General features: G+C 45.7%; 1 protein-coding gene across 3 annotated transcripts in view; it reads right to left on the bottom strand.

Moving 5' to 3' along the window:
• Nucleotides 1-2,266: 2,266 nt before the first annotated feature.
• Nucleotides 2,267-25,225, bottom strand: part of CSNK1E (casein kinase 1 epsilon) — a 24,368-nt gene continuing 1,409 nt past the window's right edge. For 2 of the 3 annotated variants that reach the window (XM_085323535.1, XM_085323536.1), the window contains exons 2-11: nt 21,988-22,075; nt 15,771-15,881; nt 15,459-15,607; nt 14,553-14,781; nt 7,528-7,698; nt 5,768-5,916; nt 5,049-5,241; nt 4,796-4,935; nt 4,312-4,377; nt 2,267-3,768 (exon numbers count right to left, since the gene is read on the bottom strand). In XM_085323535.1, the coding sequence (XP_085179661.1) occupies nt 4,345-4,377; nt 4,796-4,935; nt 5,049-5,241; nt 5,768-5,916; nt 7,528-7,698; nt 14,553-14,781; nt 15,459-15,607; nt 15,771-15,881; nt 21,988-22,063 (1,251 nt within the window). In that variant the 5' untranslated portion in view covers nt 22,064-22,075 and the 3' untranslated portion in view covers nt 2,267-3,768; nt 4,312-4,344. The remainder of the gene's footprint in view (nt 3,769-4,311; nt 4,378-4,795; nt 4,936-5,048; nt 5,242-5,767; nt 5,917-7,527; nt 7,699-14,552; nt 14,782-15,458; nt 15,608-15,770; nt 15,882-21,987; nt 22,076-25,225) is intronic. The other variant, XM_085323538.1, reaches the window with a different exon arrangement.

The raw sequence follows: 25,225 nt of genomic DNA, 5'->3' as shown, positions 1-25,225 counted from the left end.
GGGAGTGGGGTGACGCAACCGGCGGCCGCTTAAAGGGGCCGCGCGGCTGCCCTCGCRCCGGCTGCGCCCCACGCGCGTCCGCGTCCAGCCCACTTTGCCCCCGGGTTGAGCGAGTCAAGGCCGCACCGGCCTGGCTTGGACAGGACTCCGGAAAGGATGAGGCGGCTCAGTGATTAAGCACAGTGGCACGTCAGGACCTGCTGGCGTGGCAGCTCCACAGGTTTCAACCCACCCGTGCGTGGGGAAACAGCTGCTCCCGGCCTCCCCGAGTGCTTAGCCYCCCGCAGGCTCCCCCTGTGCTGCCCCAGCACCATGGTCCACACAGGGAAAAGTGCYTTGTTCGACACTTTCTGAATTATTTTGGGGCCTTTTCACCCTCAGGAGACCAAACCGCTCCCTGCCCCTTCGCACCCCACGGCCGGGGGCCACGTAAAGGCGGCAGCCAGGTCCGCCTGGCAGCGCGGGGCCAGAGACACGCAGGCGCCAAGCCTCCGCCGCTCTGGCACGGAGGCCRGGCAGCGTGCACACCTAGACCCTCCTCAGTAGTTTCCTCTGGAAGACGTTTCCACCGCTTGAGCAACATTTTCCACACAGTTTAACTCCAGCCACGCTAACAGGAAGAGCCTCTGGGGGCAGATTTCCACTTGAGCTTCAGCTTTCATTTTCCCAGCATGGGGCCAAGGGAGGAAAACAACTTCAAGGCAAAAACGGGCATCRGTGTCTCCAAGCCAAAACAGTGGCTTTTCGGTCCAAAAAACCAAACCATCCAAACTCCCCACAGCCCACATCACAAACCCCAAGCCTAGAAAAACTACTTGCAAGCAAATTGCTCAGACTTGGGCCAGGTTTAGCAAGAGCAGCTGTCGGCCAGCCCGAGGTGCCTTTGGCAAAGCTTTGTCCTTACTTAGGGGGAGATTTGACCCCTTCTTTAGCAAGAGGGATGCACCCTATGGACCCATTAGCCTGTAGCTCCTGAAATATTAGTATGTTGTTCTCCTAGCCCAGGACAGGACTCCTATCCGAAACACAGCACCATCTCCTAAAGCAAGGTCTCGCTGCCCCTGCCACATTTCAGTGAGGTCATTCACTGGATGGATCAAATGCACCGTGCAGAGGCAGGCGCTATCTTCAAGCACTGTTAGCTTGCAGACCTTATAGCACTTCTACCTACCCTGTCAGGAATGCCTCTTCCTCAAAAGCAGGATTGAGAAAAGTCTTAATTTCTTCCTGTTCCCTCAAAAAAAAAAAAAAAATATATAAATATACACACATATAGGTGGACAGTAACAGGACCTCAAAACTGACTTTTGAGTAGTGCAGGATGGAGGGTACAGAACAATACCTCACAGCTGCCAGACACATGGATGAGTTACTCTTGTCTTCCTTTTCCTCTTACTCATCTGAAGAGCTGGAAGCCCCTACTCAGCTAACAGATACACAAGGCCTGGAAGATCTTGTGAAATCATCAAGCTCATCATTTATTCGCAGCAGGTGTTTAAAAAGAAAAAAAAAAGAAAGAAAATCAATTTCAAGAGTTTTACAGCCTTTGAGAAATATGCTTCCCTGCATAAACCAGATGAGAGGCTTAGCTATTGGAGCAGAGATTTAGAAAGATAATAGATCAGTATTAAAACTTAACAAATATCCTGCCAGACAGGCCAGGCAATCAAAACCAAAAATCCTTACCCACCAGGGGCCAAAGACACCAAAGCAGCAGGTAACACATTATAGGGAGCTTCTCGCTTGCRTCAGGCACTGTGCTGCCTTTAGGTGCCTACAGGTGCAGCTCTCTCCCCTCTCCTTCCCTTTCCTCAATCGCTGATTTTTGAGGACAGAGGAAGAAAAAGTGACCACAGAACACAGGATCTACCTTCAGCAGCTGCTGCAGCACAGAGAAATCGAACTCCGACAGGCAGACAGCACACATACAAACCAAACGGTGCGGAAACCTTCCCATCGCTCTCTTCCTCCAGGCCAGACGCGTGGGACACAAGCGGCTCAGATCCAGGAAACGGGAGATCCCAAATCGTATTTCACATTGCTCTCACGGTTCCAATGCTGCCATGTAGACCGAGTGCAACTGTAGATATTAGGTCAGACTTATTTTTAGGTGCTCCAGTCCTTTGCTTCCCCCCCCCCCCAAGTAATTCTGATCAAACTCGTTCTTGGAACTTCGGAACAGGTTCAGCACTTCCAGCCTGTAGGACGTCACTTCAAGCGAGATGCCAGAGAAGAAAGAAACAACAGATGCTGGCATCACTTTATCATTTTCTACTTTATTACTTCAAATTAACAACCACGATAAAGCTCAAAAAAGTCCAATATTTACACAGGAAAAAAGTACAAAATCCCCCCCAAAGTTCTTCAGGTTTTTTTTTTGTTTTTTTAAATTACAAAGTAATAAAAAGTTTTGCTCTTTAATTAAAAAAAAAGAGAGAGACAGTAAGAGGGGTAAATAAATTAGGAAAAAAATAAGGAGGAAAAAAAGTGTTAAATAGAAAGGATAAAAACGAACAAACAAAAAGATTAACCCCCACCCTCCCCGCCCTGCCAACAACCCATTGGCTCCACACTACAGTGACAGTGTGTCTGCTACAGGCCATAGGTCGCAGTGGTGATCATTGTGTTTCAAAGCCCCAAGTGCTACAAAGCAGCTTGAGTATTCCTAAATTATATTTAAAAAGAAGTAAAGTTGGGGGTCAGGGAGAAGAGGGCAGGAAGGGATTGTGCATGTATGCTGGATCTTACTCAGGGCTGAGATGGAGAGAGGAAGAGCCACTGCTCTGAAAAAAAACCCATCCAACTCCAGTTTGTGTGCCCCTCTCTTCTCCTTGAGTCCCACACTTTCTCTGCAGGAATTAAAACAAGTTGTAATAAAAAGAAAAAAAAAACAAAAACAAGACAAAAAACCCACACAGCTAGACAAAAAAAAGACCCCGCTGCAGGGAGGGGAAGGGGGTTCGCATCCTCCTGTCTTTCAGCTTCAGTCTTCTCATCCTCCTTGTAACCAGGTGCCTCTCCACACATCCTTTGGTGCGTGAGGACTGCTCAGATCCTAAGTCTGGCACTTCCCCTTACAGCCCAAAACAACACAGAAGAGCCACTCGAGGAAAGGAAGCCTGAGTCATATGATTAGGCCATTGCTACAATCCCCCTCTCACAGCTTAAGATTCATTTCATGCTTGAGAAAATAATTTGTTATAATAATGATAAAACTCAAAAGACTTTACCATCAAGCATGGCTGGAATCCAATTCCCTCCCAGCCCATAAGACTCCTGCAAAAAAAGAAACATCCACCCCTGCCCTCAGAGAAAAAGGACAGCAAAGTTAAAATTTAGATAGCTAGAAACCATTTGATTTGAAAAAATAAAAGAATAAAAAGCAAAGCAGAGGAAGGTTAAAAAAGAAAAAAAAAAAAAGACAGACACTAAACAAGGAGCAGACGGTCAGGAAAGGGAACTGGGGGAAGCCAGTGGGGGCAGTGGTAGGGCCAGGATGGGGCTGGGGGGGCAGCTGCGCAGAGGCAGCAGAGGTGTTCCTGCATGGCTCCCACGTCGTCAGCTTCTTGGAGGCAATCGTGTTTGGGGGCGCAGGTGGCCATCTCAGAAACGGCTCGCACCAGCACGGAGACGCAGCTTGACTCCTCGTCATTGGCAAAAAAAAATAATAATAATAATAAAAAAAATCTGTTTTTTTGTTTTTTGTCTTTTTTAATTTTTGTTTGTTTTTGGATTTTTGTTTTTTAAAAGAAAAATACAGTGAAGACACTAGGGAAAAAAAAGAAAAAGGTAAGAAAAAGTTAGAAGAAAATAGGTTCTTCCCAGCATGTCCAATGCCACATGGAATTTAACAGACCAAATTATCCTTTTCTTTTACGCTTCTACCACCCCTCAGAGCTACTCTGTCCAGCTACTGCTGTTTCCCCTTGAAGGGGCACTCACTTGCTGYGCAAAGTCTCACAAAAATCTCATAYGTGACACTGCTCAGCATCCTCCTCTCCAACACTGTCACATTGCCAGAAAAGCATTCATTAAGAACTAACAAAATGGCTCCCTAGCCTAGCACTTCCTCTGCCCTCCCTGCCCTCTGGGAGAAATGGAGGAAAGATACTTTTACATGCAAGATAATACATCCTCAAGGCTTTGCCAGCAAACCTTACTCTTCCCTCTGAAGCCAAAAAATCATCCTGTCAAGGTAAGACAAAGGGGAAGGGAAATGCACCAATATCCTACAGCAGCAAAGCTTCAATCTGATGTCGAGCACCAAAAATTCCCTCCTTGGGGGAACCCCAAGCATGAGGATGGACTCACCTAAGCAAACACTGGTCCAGTGGCAATTGCTCCTCACTTCCCAAGGTGATCAAATGGCACGCTTGTCTAGAAAAGAGAGAGGAAGAATGGTCAAGGAATTGGGAGCGAGCAAAGGACACAGAGGACACAAAACCAGAGAGGCTGTGTATTTCTTCRCCTCATTCTCTCTATGGGACAGCCTCCCTTCCACACGTTTACCATTCTACTTCTCCAAACCAAGAAAAATGGAAAACTGGAAGACAAACACATGAAGGTTTGCTCTGAGCAAAGCAAAGCTAAGAAGACTGTACTGAGCATGGTGTCTAGAAAATTTGTAACTGAATAGTGATGGCATCACCTGGTTCCACTCCCCTCAACACACAGTAGGTGCTTCAGGCATTGTGTTCACATCAACACCAGCAAGTCAGGTAAAAACCACTCTGGGGCCGTTAAGTCTTTTTGGAACAGGTAAGCCAAGGCCATGTATATCGCAGCAGGGACTCACCTGTGATGCTGAAATCCGTGACACTTCTTGCCGTCCTGTGAGGTCAGATGAGGAAACATTGGCAGGAGCTCCTCGGTGTAACCTCATGCTGACCTTCCGCTCCCTGTCCACTCGTGAGATTGCTCTGGGAGACGTGTTTCCTATCAGAGGCAGAGAAACGTGAGGCAAGAACATCATTTAACACTCAGCTTCCAGTCAGTAACAAAGGGGACCTCCCTCTCTCCCCAAGCCTCAGCTCTCCTACCCCACTCACCGGACTGTTGGATTCGGGAGGTGGGGGTGGAGGCCATGGGCTCAGCAACATTGCGAAGACGGTTGGCAGTGGCTCCAGCAGGTGGGCCAGGGGGCAGCGCTCGTGTAGCCGAACCCCGGAGCTGTCCCATCCGCTCTTCTCGCTCGTGCTCTCGCCGCTCCCGATCCATGTCTTCAGGGTTGCGGGCTGCTCCCTGAGGCAGAGAGATGAAAACTGTCATGCACAGCTGTCAGGCAGGGTAGAAAAAGAGCAGCAACCCCAGCTAGAAAATTCATTCCAAGAAAGTATAGCACAGGGCAGAGCTCCAGCCCCAGAACAAGTTCTCCCCAACCATCTTCCACTTCACCCAAAGAGTTTCAGTCTCCTCCATGAACCCAAGAGAAATAATGTGGCATTATAGCTGCTACTGCAATCCACATCTCTGACTGCAGTTCTCTCCATCTGAAAAAACCTTTCTAACTACACATAGTTATAGAACTATGTATATATTGACACACATGCTGCATCAGACACACTCACTAATCCAACAGTAGAAATAATCTCAGGTTAAGACCACTGAATAACTCTACCTCTTTTCAGTATGTTTGCCTGGTCCCTCCTTTCAAGATGCCCCCTATGGGTAAATGCAGTCACTCAAAGGACAGACAGTTTGTCTTTCTTCCCCCATCCTCATGCCAGGAATCAACCSCTGCCCTCCAGCCCCTTCCCAATACACTCACAAATTTAAGCATGTTCCAGTCAAAAACGTAGTCATAGGAAAAGCCCTGGCGGTGGAAGAGGTTGCGGAAGAGCTGCCGCAGGTATGAGTAATCAGGTTTGTCATCAAACCTCAGTGAGCGGCAGAAGTTGAGGTATGTCGAGAACTCAGCTGGAAAGGTCAGAGAAAACAGTTGGCTGTTAAACACAGTCTATCCCCTAGTCCCACTGGGCAACCACAGCCTTTCAACAGCAATGTGCCAGACCAGAACAACACAAGCACAGAGCTGTGTAAAGAGGAAAAAGGAATCTGCTGGCTGCAGAATTCTGACCACAGAGAAGAGCCCATCCTTATTTTAACTGAAAGATACGCTTGCATATCACTCTTTTTCTGTCTGCTTTTTCAATCAAGTAGCAGCAAGCCACAGAACCTGCTGAAGAAGAGTAAGAACACATCTCTAAAAGACAGGTAGAGTTAAGATTTGGGAAGCCAGGCCTAGGTGGTATGAAGATGACCAATGCAGTCCAGAGCAGTACAGACAGGAGTGGCTGCAAATTACATAAGAGCTGTACTTGCTCAGGGTAGAGATCCTCCTGGTCAAGTAGCCTGTCTTGAACAGTAGCCAAAAGTGGACAGCTATAGAAGAGTAAGACCAGGGCAAGCACATCTGAAACTTCCATTTATATTTGCCCAGCTTCCACCTATTTTCAGCTCAGAGATTTCCTGAGCTGGATGTGGTTTCTAAGGGCTTAATAATCCTCAGTAGATCTCTTCCATGTAGTTGTCCAATACCTCCTGTAACTCCTGTAAGCTTTAAGCAGCTGTAAGATCCTCTGGGAAGGAGTTCTACAGGTCTACTACCAGCTGTGTGAAAAAACGCAGCCTTTGTGTTCTTGCATTGGAATAGAAAAGAAAAACCAAAAGCAAGTAGTCTCACCTAAAGTTCTGGAGGCACAGGGAGAGCACAAACTTCTACCATCTCTCCTCTAGTTCTCTGTTTCACAGACTGAAGAGTTCCAGCCCACTTAGCTACTTCTTACATAGAAATCATCTCACCTCTGACCACTTCCTTCATTTTTGAGACCTTTTCCAGCTCTACTTTACCCCTTCCAAAATGGAGGGAAGGATCAGCACTATACACTGCATGTGAAGCGTGGGCGGGCCACAGATTTATGCATACTGTTTGTGCTTTTCTACCTCTCAATAATTCTTAATATTTGATTTGCATTTTTCTGTAGCCACTAAGCATGGCTACGGAATCATACACTGCAACTGTAAGATTTCATTCTTCAGTGGTAATGGTCAGCTCAGAGCCTATTACTTTACATGCAACATGAAGACTGATCCTCCTACTCTCCCCGCACATACATCATTCCATGTTTACCTGCATAGAACTGCATTTGACACCACACTGCCCAGTCACTTCTGGGATTCTTCAGTCAGCCTACATCCTTACTATTCTGAGTAACTCAATACCATCAGCATACTCTTCGACCTTGCTGCCTATCTCTTTTCCAAATCATTTCTGAGGTCCTACAGACCCTTCTCAGCATGTTCACATTCTTAGTAACACCCCAAATATCTACATCATCTACTTCTATATCAAAATGTATCATCATAGACCATTTATACTTTCTCTTCACTGGCATCAGCAGCACATGTGAGTCCTTGCCAAATGTTTGGGGGTACTGAGCTATGCCCTTCGTGTCTCAGACTCCATGGGGTTCCAGCAGAAGAAAGCTATGCAYCAGACAAGAGAGCCATCAAGATTAGAGCACTTACAAGGGTACCCTTTGCAGAGCACCTCAATGGGCGTTGACATCTTTTTCTCGCTGATCCTCTCGTACTTTTGGCGCTTGGTGGCAGCCTTGAGGCCCTGCCAGGGCAATGAGCCCAGGTTGAAATACATGAGCACATAGCCCAGACTCTCCAGGTCATCACGGCGACTTTGTTCTGCAGAAGGAAGTTACACAGAGGCAAGGAGTGAGAGGCAACCAAAACTGTTTTGGCAATTGCACAGCTGTGGAAGTGCACATGGAATCAAAGGATTGACAGACTTGTAGAAGAAATTCCAAAACAAGTTCCTATGGGATGTTCCTTACTGCAGAGTTAAAGCACTTCTCTCCACATACAGCCCAAACCACTTCACATAAATGAATAATTCCTCTGACTACCTCCCTACTTGGACAAGCTATAATTCACACAAATATTCAATAGCTTAGAAAAAAAAAAATGCAGCAACACTGCCTACCTGTTCTTCCCAGTCAAAAAGGAAGGGCACCTACACTTCTCCATCCAGAGCAATACTTAACCCTGGAGATTAGTCATGGCAGATGTATTTGCAGAAAGACAAAGCTAGCAGAGGTAAGCCCAATACAACTTTTGCAAACACACCTTCCAATTAACCTGCTGATACTCATTATGCAGGGTAGAATGAGGAAATAGCGATCCCTTCTTGAGTTAAACAAATTTATCGATAATTCAGAGAAGCGTAACAGGTAATATTGTGCAAAACTGTTTCCTGATTTGCTTGAATTTTTAAAGATGTAGATAAAAAGGCACAAAGGCAGAGGTATAGTTTGAACAAAAGAATTTTCCCTCCAAAGGGGGAAGACTGTAACTGGCATTCTGATCAACTCTATTCAGAACAAAGGTTGCTTTAATATTCCATCTTAAGAGCTCATCTTCAGATGCTTACTAAGTTTCCCAAACAAAAATACTTCACACGCTCTGAACTTACTCTCTGAAATGGGCAAGCCATTTCAAACTGCAAGTTCCCCCCAAAAGGAGTTGATGGCAGAAGCTCAGCAATGGAAAATGTTGACTGAATAACTAAAGCATGGCATTGTTCCCATCCATCCCCCAACATGCATACAAATTCATCTACAAATTTTACCAAGAAGCTCTTGCTCCAGTTCCCCTTTCTCTCCACCCAATTAAAAAGATACACATATATACTGAAGAAAGTACTAGCCAAAAGACAGGTGCAAAGTTACCCTAGGGATGACAGGGCAAAAAAGGTAAACCATTGAAAATGAGTCAAATTATCAACTTAAAAACTGCAGGTTGCACACCTGTTGGTGAGGGTTGCTCAGAGCCTGGCAGCTAAGTTTACACAGCACTGTCTGCTGCTAGCATGCTACAGCTTTGCAGGGCTGAGCTTAACAGGGTTGCTCCTCTTCTTGATTAAGGACCAAAATGGCATTCAGCAAAAGGAGGAAGAGAACAATACCCCACATAGCTAAGAGAAAGGCAAAATAAGGTTTGAGGGAAAGCACAAGGTTAGAGGAGAGACTAAAGATCTACCCATTGAATTCAGCAAAACGTGCTGTTGTAGTGTCATGTCCTGTAAGATGTTGCAGATTATATATTAATTCTCTGTATCAATTAGGTGCTACAACTTGCCCCATCCAAACAGAAAGGAGTACTACAGATATCYCTTACTCTGCTAGCTTAACTGAACCTGACTAAGGAAGCTGTAGTAGGTCACCGAYACAGATGTCACTGAGGACATTTCCTTCTCCTGCATCCTTCTCAGCTTCCTAGCATCTTTGAGGGCTAGAGGGATTGGCAAATTAAATATAAATTAGAAGAAGAATAAAAGGCACTATGATTGCAGAAGAAAAGGAGGGTCTCATCACTTCAGAACTGAGCTGAGCGCACCTCTGGCTCATAGCACGGGAAAAGCAATAAAAATGTAGAGTGCTCCAAGAGAGAGTAGAGGAAAAAGCAGCCCTGCAGATACCCTAGATGTCTTAATTTGAGCATGCAGAATTAACAGCATTTTCTGACCTCACTAACTTACTTAAGTTCCCTGCTTTAAAGGGACTAATACTTCCTAATCTCATCAGGCTACATAACTGTCTGGAAGATGCTTAGATACTATACAGAGAGCATGGAAAAGAAACTCACAGTTTTTCATTTGGGCTAAGGCCGGGATGCATGCGCCCACTTAGGGCTGCATTACATGCCAAGCACAGCAAATAAATAAGTAAAACATAGTATTTGTTAATAACCCACTTCCCAACTGAGACAGGAGGCCTGTGGAAATGGAGTCAGAACATACATCCAGAGTGGCCTGAAAGCACGAGCAATGAGGGCAACGTCTCTTCTGCCACCTGACAGCCCCTGGCTTGTCCATATTGCAGCTTTAAAAGCCTGCAATTCTGGGTGTCCCTGTCTGGAGGAGTAGTGAGATAGGGGAGGAACTACAGAAACCCTCTTGACAGACAAGTTTGCCTTTTAGGAATGGATCAAGATCCTGCCTCCAAAATCTTGCTTGAACTCCACGCTGCTTAGTGCTAGGCTGGACCACGTTTCCACTTGCATGCAGCAGAACAGCTTTGATCACAACTGCTGACTCGGCCCAGAACAGGAGATGTTATAGGAATTCCTGGGCACAATCCTAGTGATTTGAGAACAATCARAATTAGAGAGTTGAGGTTAAGACTAAAGCCTATGGAGGATGCTACAAGCCCTTACTGGAGGCAAGGAGATAGGTTACAAAAAACAAACTGAAAAGCTCACTAGTATACGTGATACACACACAAATACACCTTTATTGTGTCCTAATCCAGTAATACAAACAAGGAAAAAGAACTGTAAGCAGGAGAACAGTTATTAAATGATGAATGCTAAATGTGGCATCCCCCAAAAGTGTCATTGCTCAGGTACATCTGGTCATTGTAGCCCATTTCAACAATGTTAGTGAGACTGAAGTCTGTGAGGAGCCTGAATCATCAGCACGACAAGCCACAATTGCAAAGCAATTATATTGGAATTATATTTGTGCAGATCCCAAAACAATTGCAGATTTCTTTCACCTGTAACCCTAACTGCAAGATCCTGGGTTAAATCTTGGTGGTGGTAAGGAACACAACAATTCTTACATCTCATTTCTCTATTTCATCCTTTATTACTATCACACATTCTCAAGCTTATCTCCAAATTTTTTTTTTTTTTTTTGCCTTGCCTCATATGTCACAGAACATTAGATAACATTAATTATTCCCCTTTTGCTGTCTAGAGTTAGCAGAAAAAGTTTTTCACCTCTACACTCTGGAGAAATGTTACTTAAATCTCACCACCTTTCACGTTTAAAGGCTTGACTATCATTGACTCACTGTCACAGCATCCCTAGGAAGCAGGCAAAAGCATCTCGCTTTACTGATTGAGATGAAAAAACAGAAACACAAGTGATATGAACGCATGTACAGAGCGAGTTAGTTCAGAAGCAGCATTACAGCCATGACCTGCACCTAACCTGTGACTCCATGCTGCACTTCCTCTCTGTTATTTCAGCTTCTCAGCTCTTCCTACAATAGATGGCGGACTGCCTCTTTTATAAGACACCGATCCTTTCCTCCCTCTCTCAGGAAACCCACTCCAATATAAAACCCAAGGCTGCCTTCCCACACAACCCAGTACAGCATCTCAAATCCAGCCACCCTGCAAGGAATTCCCCCCACCGTAGTTATGAGCGGCACGGAGATGTAGTGCCAGTTTCCTCCTACTTCCAGGGAGGCTCCCAGCCAGCCCACGCTGCAACTCCAAAAGTGGGTCCCCAGCAGGAGCTGAGTCAGGGTTGAGGAGCAGGAAGGTGAGTTGCCTGGTGAAAACATACTCAGGCAAGGAGAAGAGATTGAGGATTGGCTACCTCAGATAAAGTTCAGGACCAGACTTGTTTCTTTGCAGCCGGAAGCCCTTCCTGGTCCCCAGAAAGGTGCTTCCCCTCAACCCTTCCCAAAATAGTGTCGCTCCCATGCGGGAATCCCTATAAATCAGATCTCTTCACTGGAGCCAGTCCAGATGCAAGCAGTCTTAACCAAGCCATGTTCTCCTGATTACATATTCAGATTTGATTTTGTATGTTCTGGGACTACGCTTCCCCTTTCTCTCCCCATAGCATAATAGCCTTTAATAGCACACAAAAAGCTGAAAAAGGTGACAGGGAGCAGGACCACTGTAAGAACTTCAGGACCTGCACAGCCTTAACTGATACTATCTAGAACATGCAGTCAGGGAGGACCTGCCCCCACTCCTAGTCTCCTCTTCTCCAGACAGAATCCACTAGGCTTCTTCCAAGACTGTCTCCTGGGCACCCCAGGCATCTATTTTGGACTTTACAAGCTCCAGAGGGTGCAAGGGACTCTCATCCCTAGAGCATGTGAAAATTGACTGGAATGCATGAACCAAAGCACGCACAATCTAGTGATTCCCCCAACAGCAATTCTCCAGCTGTGGAAACCCTCCCCAATCTTGCCTCCTACTTTTTCCCCAGTCACTAGAAAAAGAATGCGTTTCCTCCAGACATTGGAATGCCCAATCCTTAGCTTGCACATTCAAATAAAGGCATTTATCTGCTTGCTATTCTTGTCACATGAACATCCTAGCACCTGGTTCCTTCCCTCTCCCTAAATTGCGTTAATGTAACCTTACAGCAGAGAATTTAGTAACTGAAAAGTCAAAGAATTCAGAGTGACAGTTCCCATGGCAATGCTGCTAACTCACAAACATGTCTGTCATTTACCCTGTGGCAAGGTCTGGAGAAACAGGAACTCCAGCTGCAACTCTGACACCACCATCCCTTTTCCTCCAGGCAAATCAGGTAACCTTTCTGGGATTCAGGGCAACTATCTGCAATGTGGAGATAATACGTCTGAAACCTGTTGCACAGAGTAATTCATACCCAGAATTTTGGAAGCAAAGGGGATGAAGAGAGAGATTGTTGTGCTCAGACTGATGGCCTATGCAATTTGCTCTTGGATTAGTGTTCAGACATTGTTTGTTCATCCTGGTACACTAGCCAAGTGCCAGTAGTGAAGGACTAAGTTAGGGGTAGTATGAATAATGAAGGCCTTCAAAAAACTAAAAACAAAAACCCCTGCACAACCAGACATTTAGTTTCTCGTGCTCAGTTCAGACAGAGCAGGCACACACAAAAGGGTCGACAGACATAGCAGTAGGAATTATTTTGTGCATGTCTCCTTGTGGTAGTTACCATGGCTGTGGAAATCTTGACTGAGAATTCAATGGAGAGTCAGTTATATATAAGCAGGTCAGGCCAAAATACAGTAGGCCAACTCAGAGAGCTCTACAAGAACTATTTTTACTATGTGGAAGAGGTCAGGAGATCACAACCCACTCTCAACATGCAGTGCTCCCCATATCAGTGCAAATGACATGTTCTCAGCCTACAGTTATACCATATTACCAGAAAACAACAGTGGGAACCTGCTGTATTTTCTGCAGGTAAAAATCACAGCTCCAGATTTCCAAAAAGCCATCTGCAACAGAGGAGAATAGGAAGCTTTCCCCTAGTAAGAATGAGGATGTGAAATCTTGTGAAAGCTGTTTAAAGGTTTGGGTTCTCCACTACGATTTTCAAATTCCCAGCTTATACTTTTCAGAAGCAGCTCTCCCAAACATGAACTGAGCTGCAACAACAAGGTGCTGCTTCCCTGAGTCTGCAGGCAAGACAGATTCAGTTTCTGCTGTTCAGATTTGCCAGTCAGCAGCAGAACAAAGTTTGTTCACAGCCAACTTTTACTGCTGCTAATCAGGACCCTGTAGGCAACTGTGAAACTCTCCTACTCTGTGGCTGACAGGCAAAGCTTAGCCCAAACAGGAGAAAACAGGTCAACACAGGAAAAGAGGCCCTCTGTAAGGGAATGGAAGAAAAAACTGCAAGAGAGGTCTTCATCTCTGTTCTTCACAGCAATCAGACATGTTGGGAAAGAGTCTCTGATCTAAGAGCTCATTCCCAGCACAAGAGTTTGGAGGATTTAAGCAAGGTTAGCATCCTGGGTACTGACCTGTGTGAGGTACGTACAGAACCTGGGACCATGCCCTGGACCATCAGCAGTAAAAGACCTGGCTGAACTCTCAGCACTGTTTTCTCGCGTAGTTTTATTACCACAGTACTAGTCATAGAAACTAAGGGCAGAGCCCTACTTCCCTCAAGCTGCTTCACAATCTCTCTCAATGGTGAACAGGGCAGTTTGGTTTACAGACACCTATGCATTTTGAAGGCCCAAGAAAGACAGTGCTCATTATCACAAAATCTGAATGTCCAGGAGGTAGGAAACTGCTCCCTTCTCACCCACCCCCCATCTTCAGCTTCTCCTGCATTTCTAGTAGATGGTTATTCCTGCCCTTAGTGGTGGATGACAGGACTATCACGTTATTGTAACGTAAGGTAACGGGGCCTCTATCTTCCAATTCTTATAGTTACAAAGAAAAAAAAATACACCCAAACAAAAAAACAAACAAGAAGCAAACACCACTGACAAAGGCACTCAAGAGCTAACAAAAGAGAGGTTTCAATTACACATACCCCTAAAGGCTTAGTACCTGTGAATGCCTCCTTTACACATCTATCAGCCTGCAAAAATTGTACAAGGCAGAGTTAGTAGCAGTAAAGTTCGGGAGATCACATCCTTGTTGCTGATACAGAGCCCCACAGTATTTAAAAAGTGCACAAACACATGCCAGCAGACGATTTCTGCCTTCAGGAGCTCCAAGTGCCACAAAAGGCAGGAGGGGTAACAGAGTCATAGCAACATTAAGTTATTTGCCCATGATCCCTGCACAGGTCAGCAGCAGAGCCAGGCACAGAATCTGACAGCCTTATGGAGTCCCAGGCCAGTGCCCCCCTTACTGGGCAATGCCCGCTCTCATGAGCTAGAAGTGGCTCAAATTCAAGACACAGGAGTTCTGCGACCTTCAGTAGAGAAGCCACCACTCCTCCCACTGGGCACATACAATCTCCCACAGAAAGCCTCACCAAGACGCGACAGCAGGCTCACCGATTCCCAGGTGGGTGTTGATAGAGGCATAGCGGGCTGTGCCAGTCAGATTCTTGTTTTCCCGGTAAGGGATGTGCTGGTGGGTCCGGGCATCTCGGTATTTCTTGGCCAAGCCAAAATCAATGATGTACACTAGGTTGCCTTTTTTGCCAAGCCCCATAAGAAAGTTGTCTGGCTTCACATCCCGGTGGATGAAGTTCTTGGAATGAATGTACTCAATACGGCTGATCTGGAGGTGGAAAAAATAGTGGGAAAGTGAGAAAGAGGCTTATGATAGCCGCACCATTACAAACCTATCCTATCCAGGACATTGGCCTGTCAGAACAAGGAAGGGGACACACTGCAGAGAGCATCAGAAATGACAGCCAAGGGAAAATGCCCTTTCCCACCCTCCAGAAGCAGAAGGATTTGGAAATGGAATACAACCCTGCACATGAGCACATTCCTCAAGCTGGATAGGTCACTGTTAGCATCACAAGAAAAGACAGGAAACAAATTTGTACAAACTAATAAAACTTGAGCTACAGAATTTACACTGGTCAACTTTCAAACTTAGACTGGGTAAGGAGAGAGAACAGAACAACTAAGGGGCCTAAACTCAGGGTATGAGCAGCTGAGTCTATACAGATAGCAGTATCAGTCATTCACCTCATGGACAAAAACATCTATGCATGCGATGCTAGCACAGGATGAGAGGCAGGGGAAAGAGAGGAGGGACTGAGATCAGGAAGAGTCAGTAATGCCTATCTTCTGGGCTCCCAGCTTCACCAAGAAGGAAAAACCCAGAAGCCACTTGCTGCTAAACAAAAAAGCCTGGGATATACCAGTTCTTGAGCAGAGGGGATAGGGGGAAAAAAAAGCACAGAAAAAGGAGAGGAGGCACAAATGCTTTTAGAGGAAACTCACCATCTGGTCTGCCAGGAGCAGAACTGTCTTGAGACTAAATTTGCGGGAACAGAAGTTGAAGAGATCTTCCAGGCTAGGCCCCAAGAGCTCCATCACCATCACGTTGTAGTCCCCCTCTGCTCCACACCATTTAATGGAGGGGATACCCACTGAGGAAAGAAAAAAAAATAAGCCCTCAGAACAGAGAAGAACTGCTGCATCCCCTGCAGAGAAGATCATATATAATACCAAGCCATTTCCTTTCCAAGACCCTCCAGAATAGTTTCATTCTTCAAGCACTCCCCTAGCCCCATCCCTTCTTCCCCTTCTCACCTCCTCCCTGCATCATCTTGTAGAACTTGCTTTCAATGTGGAGCTGGGGATGCTTGGTTTTGACACATTCCAATTTGATGGCCACCTCTTCACCAGTCGCAATATTGGCTCCTGCACACAAATGAGGATGAAATGAAGATTATACAAGTTTCTACTGAAGCTAAACACATTTAACAATGCCCATGCAGATGCCAAAATCTGAAGATTTGCCTCAGAATTTATCCTCTGTGAAAGAAAAGAGAATCAGCCACTTGAAGTTCACACAGTTTATAGCACTGCCACTTGCAAAGACAAGCCTACAGTACGGCACACAAAGAGGGAATCAGCTCTCATCCTGCAGACAGGCTAGGACAACAGTTTACAATCTGTCAACCACCCCGTTATCTCAACAGGTTAAGTACCAAACCTTGGGAGGACAATCTGTATCAGCAGTAACTAAAATGAGTAGAATTTTAACTATCCCCGATCATAAACTTAACCTCTGAACCCAAGCCAGCCCCCGAGGCATAGATATAGAGTACATCGTCCCCAAGTAAAATTATTAGTTACCTCAGGTCCCAGAAGCCACACAACTTCAACAGAGCCAATTAGTTCAGGAGGAGACATTGTTAACATTCCTAGCTACCTCTGGTTTCTCTACAGTCCTAACCTGCTCAACACAGACAATTCCCAAATCTCCAGCTTCTCCCTCTCCTCAGGGCTTTAATAATGCCTTTATCTTTTGCCAACACAACAACATTTGCTATATCCAAAATTAGAAGCGTGAAGAAATATACTGAATCCAGTACTGAATTAAGCTACTCAGACGCCTTTGTTGAAGGTACTGCTAGATAGTTTGTGATGACACAAAACCACCTCCCCACACGCTTCTTTCTAAAAAGCAAGCAAGCTGCCAGACATGGAAGCCAGCACTCTGGTCCCAGAGCACAGTGTCAAAGGAGGGACAGGCTAGTCTTTCTCGTATTAGCTGAGAGGATTCCAGATGTTTCACATCATTCGCATCATCCTAAAATGGAAAGAACTGAAAGATCTGTACACAGGTCACAGGAATGGCACTCAAAACTTGTTTCTTCCCCCATCAAATGGCACACACGCTTACACATTCCTTTCCTCACATCAGCAATTATTAGAAGTTGCACTCAAACACAAATCAGAAGTAACAGCTTATGAAACAGCAGAAGTAACAGCTTATGAGAACTGTCATAAAATAAACTACTCTGGAACTTGCAGGCTGAACAAAAGCTAGAATTGAATATGATGTTTTGTGGATATCATCTAGTTAGTTTTGGTAGATCAGGTTAATTCATACCTCTTGATCCCTTTGAATTTTCTACCCTTCACTTTCAGGGTCTACAGAAATGGGTACATATAAATCTGTCTATCCATCCTCTTTCACACACCAGCTCCAGAACTAGACACCAAAGGGACAAAGGAAAATTTCACACTACTGGACTCTTTCTCCACTGGATCCTAAGAAGATCCATTTCCTGWTGAAGAAATCTGGCACTGCGTTTACACAGAGTTAGTTAAGGGCTCCCTGCTAGCAAAAATACATCAGTTAGATGCTACAGCGTCAGGTCAAGGCAGACAAGCTGACCGGAATTTGTAAAAGAGGAACAAAAATGATCAGGGCCTAGAGGGATTGATTTACTGAGAAAGATTAAAAGAGCTAAATATGTAACATAGACAAGAGATACAACTAAGTAGGGTGGGGAGGAAGAACGGGACATGACAACAGCCTGCAAATATTTGAAGGCTGTAAACATGAAGGAGGGAGAAGAATTATTTAGGGTGCTCTGAGGGAGGGGAAGGAGGAGCAACAGGATGAACTTAATAAATGTTTTTACTCAAGATCTAGGAGAAGGGAAGGGGGAAAGTCCTCTTGAGAACTAGTCATTTGTCCAAGGGTCACTTTCAGAAAAACGCTGACATTTTCCACTTACAAACTACTGGCCAGCAAAATAAGTCTGCGTATGTATTCCCTTCACTCTACCACAAGGCCTTCTTACACAGAGCAGGGGTGGCAAGAGGAAAAGAACTGGAAAGCGGTGGGTGGAGGGGCTCAGATCAGTATAAAAACATGGCCCTGGACTAGCCTCTACTTTTTACATTTGTGTTCAATCACTGTCTGTCATTCAGCATGGAAGCACCCCAGGATACTCCAAAAGGTAGGAGTGTTTCCTTCTCTTTCCCCTGCCTTTGTGGAGACTTTTCTACAAATCCTCTGCAGCAGCTCCCATGTCCTTTCCCTGGCAGCTTTATCCCTATCCCATTCCATCTGCTGACACACAAGCAACAATGAGTCTCGCTGACTTTTGGCAGCCACAGCATGAGTGACACCCCCAAGGAAGTTGAACAGAGAAAAAATGAAGATGTTCTCATCTCCATGTCACCCTGCACATTTAGGCAGATGACAATGTATCCCTATGCTGTTTGCATGTGGAGTATGATATCTGTGAGGGCACAAAGCAGGAAAAGGGAAGGGACGGTGGGGGGTACATCATGAAAACGTAGATTGCACAATATTTGGATATGCCATTCAAATAGTCAACATGGCCTTCTGCCCCACATCCTCCACAGCCTCCACTGGTGCCAGTCGCCTAAGGAAAGTAGAAACAGCTGTACAGCCTAGGATATGAAAACTGTAACAAGGAGCAGTTCTTTGCTGAAGGGACACTGACTAAGCACTTCGAGCTCAGCCCCCTCTGTGCCTTCAGGTGCCTCCCTCTACCATTCTTTGGCTGGAGATGCAGAGTCTACCTAGACACAGACTACACAAAGCCAGAAGGAAATTCAAGGACAAGAGTCTCCTCTGATCCTTTGTTCTGTGCTTTAACCACCATCTTTTTTAAAAAAAGACATAAATACAAAAGCAACAGTTCTCTGCTCCTTCCTCAGAAGCTACTCTCAGGCAGGAAAGCAACGTGTTTCAGACCAATGCTGCAGAGACTGCCTAGCTTCAGCCAGTTGAGAGACATACGTAGGACTGGGGATAATTCCTAACATCCACCCACAGTCTCGCTCAGCTGTGGGGGCTACACAAATTCAAGTCATTCATCACGAGCTGTTTGAAATGGGGCCCCGGGGACAGACGATGTCACCTGCTAAACAGGATCTTTTCAAAGCGCAGAAGCCTTGCTGCATGTCTGATACAATAAACACCATCCTCCTTTCGCATCGGGCAAGACAACAGACATGGTCTCCACTCTCCCCACAGCCTCCCCCCCCCAACCCCCGCCACTCCTCTCTTGCCAGCTTAGCAACGGAAGAAAGGATGGCTGCTGAACAGATGGAAGAAGTCAGATAGGGCGAGAGAGAGTTAACAGGCCAGGAAACAAAGGAAACACACTCCCCTCCCAACAAGGGAGGAGCTTGCAACCAGGAACTGTCCAAAGCCAACAGTGTCCCAGCATGCTTTGTCTGCAGCACAATCCCTAGTTCCTCTCCACCATCGTGCTGAAGCAGCCCAGGGCCACAAACAGCTCTTTCAGTGGATCTCAAGCCTGATGATTTGCAGGAAGTCCAGATATTCCTGCCCTGCCTCTTTGCCAGCACCTCCAACAAAGCACTTCTCTGATAGCCCCAAGTTCTCAGCAGCTCCTCTACAAAGTGGGTTTCATTCTTCCGGGTGAGCATTTTTATAGGCAAACAGGATGGCCAAGGCCTGCAGACAGTCTGATCCGGTTTCTCATCCTCCCCAGCTAATGCAGGGGGAATCCACTCCTCAGTGTATATATCCTTCAAGGTGGAACATGAAGCAAGACATTGATTGCTGTTTGAGACCCAGCCTAGGATTAAGGAAAGTCCATCCTTTGTGTATGTCCAYGTGAAAATTCAAGTTTCCTTCCGACAGGAAACCCAAGAATGAATCCCAGGCAGCACAGCACACAGCACCCACTGGTTACAGASTGGGGGTAAACACTAGTATTCTGAAAGAGAGAAGTTAAGAATAAACTATATAGCCCACACTTACCATCCCATACAAAGCTTGTCTGTGCCTCTTCTATCTCCACACCATTATTAAAGGAAGACTATGAGGTAAGTCTGGTGCAGAAGAGAAACTCTAGTGAATGAGTGTCTCTGTTTGAGAAGCAGACAGCGAGAGGATAACATGAGCATAAGCGTCCTCCAGACACACCACCACAGACAACATGCCTGATCCCTCCAGGCTGGGGAGTCACCCAGGCTCCAAGAAGTCTCGCTGTCACTGCTTCAAAACACACTGACCTGCACCTCAATGAGCATCACAAGAGCTTTGATACTGTATTCAAGTAACTTGGCTGAACTCTGCAATTTCAACTCAGGAATCCTGCTGTGCTTGCCACAGCACAGCACTGGAGCTTCCTCTGTTTCTCATGCTTTCTAGTTACAGGCAAGGAAGTCACATCCCCACACAAGAGCCAATGTTTTTTAATGCCTCCTTTATACATGTGAATGACCTGTCATGGGATGTAGAGAAACACAGGGTGAGGCCTCTCCACTCAGTTCCTCCCTTCTTCCTCCACACTTTGCAAGATGCTGGCATGCTATACTGCCTCACAGGGGGTCTAAGAAGCTTCAAGCCTATTAGCATACGTAGAAAATGCTGTGTCCAGGTTAACAAATTATCACCCCTTGCTCCCCAGTACCTAAGTATTGAAAGTGTTGTCACCTGACACACTAGCAGGCTGAAGGGCCAGAAAGGAGTGATATACAGGAGTAGGCTGCAATGAAGGCAGTATACAGTGAGTAGGGATCCCAGATCTGTTATTTATCATCTTTGTTCGTGATCTGGATAAAGGTGGAAACAAAGCCTGTTAGCAACGATTCCCATAGGATACTTAATCAAGAGGAACTGCCAACACCAATCAGGAGAGAATAACAAAGCCAGAAAGAACTAGAGATAAAAGCCAGAGGCAGAAAACAAGAGGTGATTTACAAACACAGAGAAGACTAAACTGAACCAAAAGTATACACTGAGAAGAACTTAGGAAGGGATGGAGAGATGTTGCAGAACCCAGAAGAGGTCCCATACAATACAGCTGCCAGCACATTAGGGCCAATTCTGCAACCTGACGCTGTTGGTGATGGGGAAAGCCAAGGAGACCCAAAGCAGTCTATGCAATGGCATCACATTACAGATCACTCACATAAGGGTAGCCCTTTACTGTCCAACACTGGAAATGCCACACCTACAATGCTAAGTAGGTTCCCTGCTGCTCAGCAGATGAGCAGATGGACAATTTAGGGGTGGGGGAGCAACAAGAATGAAGAATGGTGGATATACTGAGGGGAAAAAAAAAAGTACAACTCAACCAAGCAAAGAAGCAGTCAAGGAACATGTGATAATCGCTGTAAGTAACCAAAGGGTGCAAACACAAAGTAGAATGGACAATCATTCAGCTGGCCTGAGGAACTACAACTGAAAAGGCAATGCTGGAAACTGGACAGTAAGTAAAGACTCTCCAGCTTTCAGGGAGGGATGGATCCTGCTGCAGGATAGTCTCGCCAACCCAGCCCCAAATAGTTTGAGCCAATAAAAACATCAGTGGACAAACCACCAGGGAACCCATCTACACATCAGGATGCTGGCTTGGGAGAACTTTCCCCAAGTCTTGTGGTAAGAGGAAACCCAAGGTTTCACAAAGCACCATCCACTGACCTCATACAGGTCACTCCAAGAAGTAATTCTTAATCTCATCCTACCCATTACAGATCTGATAGACTTGGACCTCAGCACTTTCACTGGGCCAGCCTCTCCCGCTTGTTTTACACCTCCTTGTCTCAGACCTCTCCCTCACATCTGCTGGACCATTTTTTTTTCCATTGCCAACCATCTCATTAGTTTATTCTTTTCACCCTGAAGCTTTTCCACCCTTTCCACCAACAACTCTTTGTGGAGTTTATATACAAACACACAAGCTCAGGAAAAAAAAAGAAAGCAAGAGAGTTGCATACAGTATATGACAAATATGCCCTCAGTAGTCCAACTCTTTATCATCAGTTTGGCCAGACATCAAACATCAGTGTATCTCCTCTGTCAGGCAAAGATGAGCTCATCCCACTCCCTTTGCCATCAAAAACCAACAGCAATCAGCAGTATTCCTTGATGCTCGTTTTCCTCTCCATTATTCCAACCTTACATGGTGTCTACAAACACCAACAAGCACAAAGAACAATGCTATAGTAGAGAAACACGTATCCTYGCAGGCAAGTGGGCAGAGACGCACACACTCACCTAGGTATATGTCTCCAAACGAACCACTGCCAATCTTTCTGCCCAGACGGTATTTGTTCCCCACTCGAAGCTCCATGGTTCAGTCGTGCTGAAAAAAGAAGCAAAGAAAATGCAGAGTCAGAGCAGAAACAGGAACTGAATCAATATAAGACTACAGGAGAGACCTCGTCACTTTGGTTTGTCACTTCACCCAGTATTCCAGAGTCTAGATACAGTTATTATTTTGAAATATTTCATTTTCTATATAGGCTCTATTACCTGTCCTTATCTCACGGATATCTAAGGATAGCAGGAGCTTAGAAATACTGCATGAACATGACCCTTTCAGGATTATGTTCCCTTCATGGGAATGCAAAAAGACTGAACCTCTTTCCCACCATTTTTCTTCACAGACTAACGGAGCTGGAAACCCTTCCTAAAGATACTTCAGTGGGCAATTGCTCACACTATGAGGAGCAGTACCAGCTCTCTCCACAGTAACCTAAAATAACTGTCACCAGGACAATTCTAACCTCACGAGATACCAGAAGGGATGGGCATAAACCCCTGGGTCAGAGGACCCAGGTCTGGACCAGCACCCTGGGGCAGTTAAACACTGAAACCAAGGGCTTTGAGAAACAGACTCTCTGCTAGTGACTCCACTGTCTCTGGGTGGGGGCTGGCAAAGTGGAAACACCACAGCAAACTGAGCTTGGTGAGGCCCACACTGATCAGGAACACCATTTGCTATCTCCACACACTTCTGTTGATGAAATCATTGCCTCCATTGCTTTAGCACAGCCTCTCTGCGTTATCTACCCTGGTCTGCTGACACCTTGCTTTTAGCAGCTCRGGCCTTTCCTAGTCCTTCTACTTGAAGTGATTAGCCTGCTACACTGATCAGCATGCCTAGACTTAGCCTACTCACCTTCYTCAGAGAAATGACTAGGTAAAAGGCCCACAGTCAAGAGTTTGCTCCACCATCCAACTTCAGCTATGCCCTGCTGCTGCAAAGGTCTCTGCTCCAGAATTTCCCCTGTTAACAGCCTCTTCTCCCTCAYCCTTTCCATGGCCACCATCCACCAACACAGAGAATGCGGCTCCTTTTAGAAGAATCTGCCGCACTCTAATTTATGCAATGCCACATTATTAGCGTACAGAACGCAGACACAGAGTCTGTTGGGGACAGGAAAGGTGAGGAATGATTCATGTTTTCACAAGCAGATGAGAGGAACTTTCCCTTGCTGGAACATGGTAGGAAAGAAGCACCACTGAAGAAAAGACAGACAGAAGGAATTGCTCTGTGTCACCGTGAGCAAGATGCACGCGCGCACGCACACACACAAAATAATCACAGCTCCAGAATTCTAGGCATACTATAAACCCAGAGCTGCTGCTTGTGCCCTGGGAGATGGGATTACAGAAAGAGGAACGGACGAGCTGCAGAGACGCACAGGGAAATAATCCTATCAAGGCATTCAGGGACATTTGTGAACCCTGAAAGCAGAGCTCCTGTCACCAGAAACCACATACAAAACACTTCGAGGTGGAGTCCCCTAGCCTACTATTTACTCATGCATGTGGGTTTCTATGCGTCTAAAGACTACAAAACCCTGTGGCTATTTCTGACTTTCTTACTACAAGGAATGTAGGCAGAGCCTTGGGAACTGAACCAGGGAGGCGGGCATACCTGTGTGAGGGCGCAGCAACAGACATGATTTTTATCCGCTGCCTGCTGTTCTGTATAACCACATTAGCATATATCCGACTCGCTTACACTCCTACTCCAATAAACGATCAAAGGTCTGTGTCCCCAGGAACCTGTCACACTACCATCACAAAGAAAGCTCTTTAGCTTCCTTCCTTCACTGCTGTGTTTGCCCAGGCCTGCTACCCTTAGCATTTCTATTCAGGTCCAACTCTCAGTTGGGCAAGTAGGGCCTAGCAGCCTGCAGAGGCTGGGCAGCAGGTCTCAGCAGGCTCCACTACACGCCAGGCACAGCGGCCTAGCGGTTAGTGCACTGCAATGCCACAGTCCCAAGCCTAAATTTGGTCCCACCCTTCTGGGACAGACAGGAGCCAGGTTAAGAAGGGTTTCTCACACACCCAGGCAGCAGCCCTTCTAGCTGATTAAGCAACAGGCTCCAAAGGGGAATCTAAAAAATGCTCCAGGGTGAAGTGGGGGACAGCAGGATAATGGAGTGAAGAGTCATGGTCACATACAGCTGTCATTTTGCCTTATCTCCTCCCCAACAACACACACAGACACACACACACACACACACACAAAACCTGGGTGGAAGACAGCCAGTTAGCAAGAGGATGGACTCATGGTAAGAGGGCAGGACGGACACATGGACTGACACATGGACACCCCTCAACAATTGCTCTAGGAGTTCAAACATTTACCAGATTTGTTGGCTGCCTCCTACTTCACACACACACCCCACCATCTACAGCTTCTGCCTTTATCATATGATCTTCAGGTCTACTATTACAAAAAGAATAAGGAGGAAAATATGTATTTTTATATGTTTATATATAAAATAATGTATAAATACATATTATTTAAGGAAGATTACCCCTACCACCACCATCAGACTTTATTCCCCCCTGCCCTGCCATCTTTCTTGTACTTTCCAGCCAAGGCAATGTTCCCAGGGGCTGCAGAGCAATCATTTAGTTAAACCATTTAGTTTTCTGTAAGGGATTAACACACATACAACCTTAAAGCAAGTATGCTCTGCATGAGTGTTTGCATACATTAATATCCACATTACCCAGACACCTACAATATACTACATAGCTTCAAAAATACTAYGTGGCCACCCATGTTGGTTCCACACACAGAGTTTTGCACCAATCCCGTTTTATATAATATAAAATACATGCACAAAGGCCATTACATAAACACACAGTATAGTTGATTGGTGTATCAGCACTGTTTCCAACAGAGGACATGCAAACCGTTTCAAATAAAAAGAGAGTTATCTCAGCCCCACCTGAAGAGGTATGAAGTGAGAAGACACCTAGGCTACCAAAGGCCAAAGAAAACCAAATACGGAGCGAGTTCAGCAGCTACATAATGGAGGCTGCCGAGCTGAACGCAGCTCCGGCTTTAAGGGGAAGTGTGTAGAGTGGGGGTTGTTTTGCCCATAGATCATAAAGGCTTTACATGGCTTGTGTGTGTTTGTGTGTGAAGGGAATAAAACGAAAGGTACGCAAAAAGAAAAAAATAATAATTTCAGCTGGCAAAAAA

This window comes from Rhea americana, unplaced genomic scaffold (assembly GCF_003343005.1).
Source record: "Rhea americana isolate MKP2758 unplaced genomic scaffold, rheAme1 scaffold_85, whole genome shotgun sequence".
NCBI classification, from domain to species: Eukaryota; Metazoa; Chordata; class Aves; order Rheiformes; family Rheidae; genus Rhea; species Rhea americana.
This window is presented reverse-complemented; position numbering and strand designations above follow the sequence as displayed.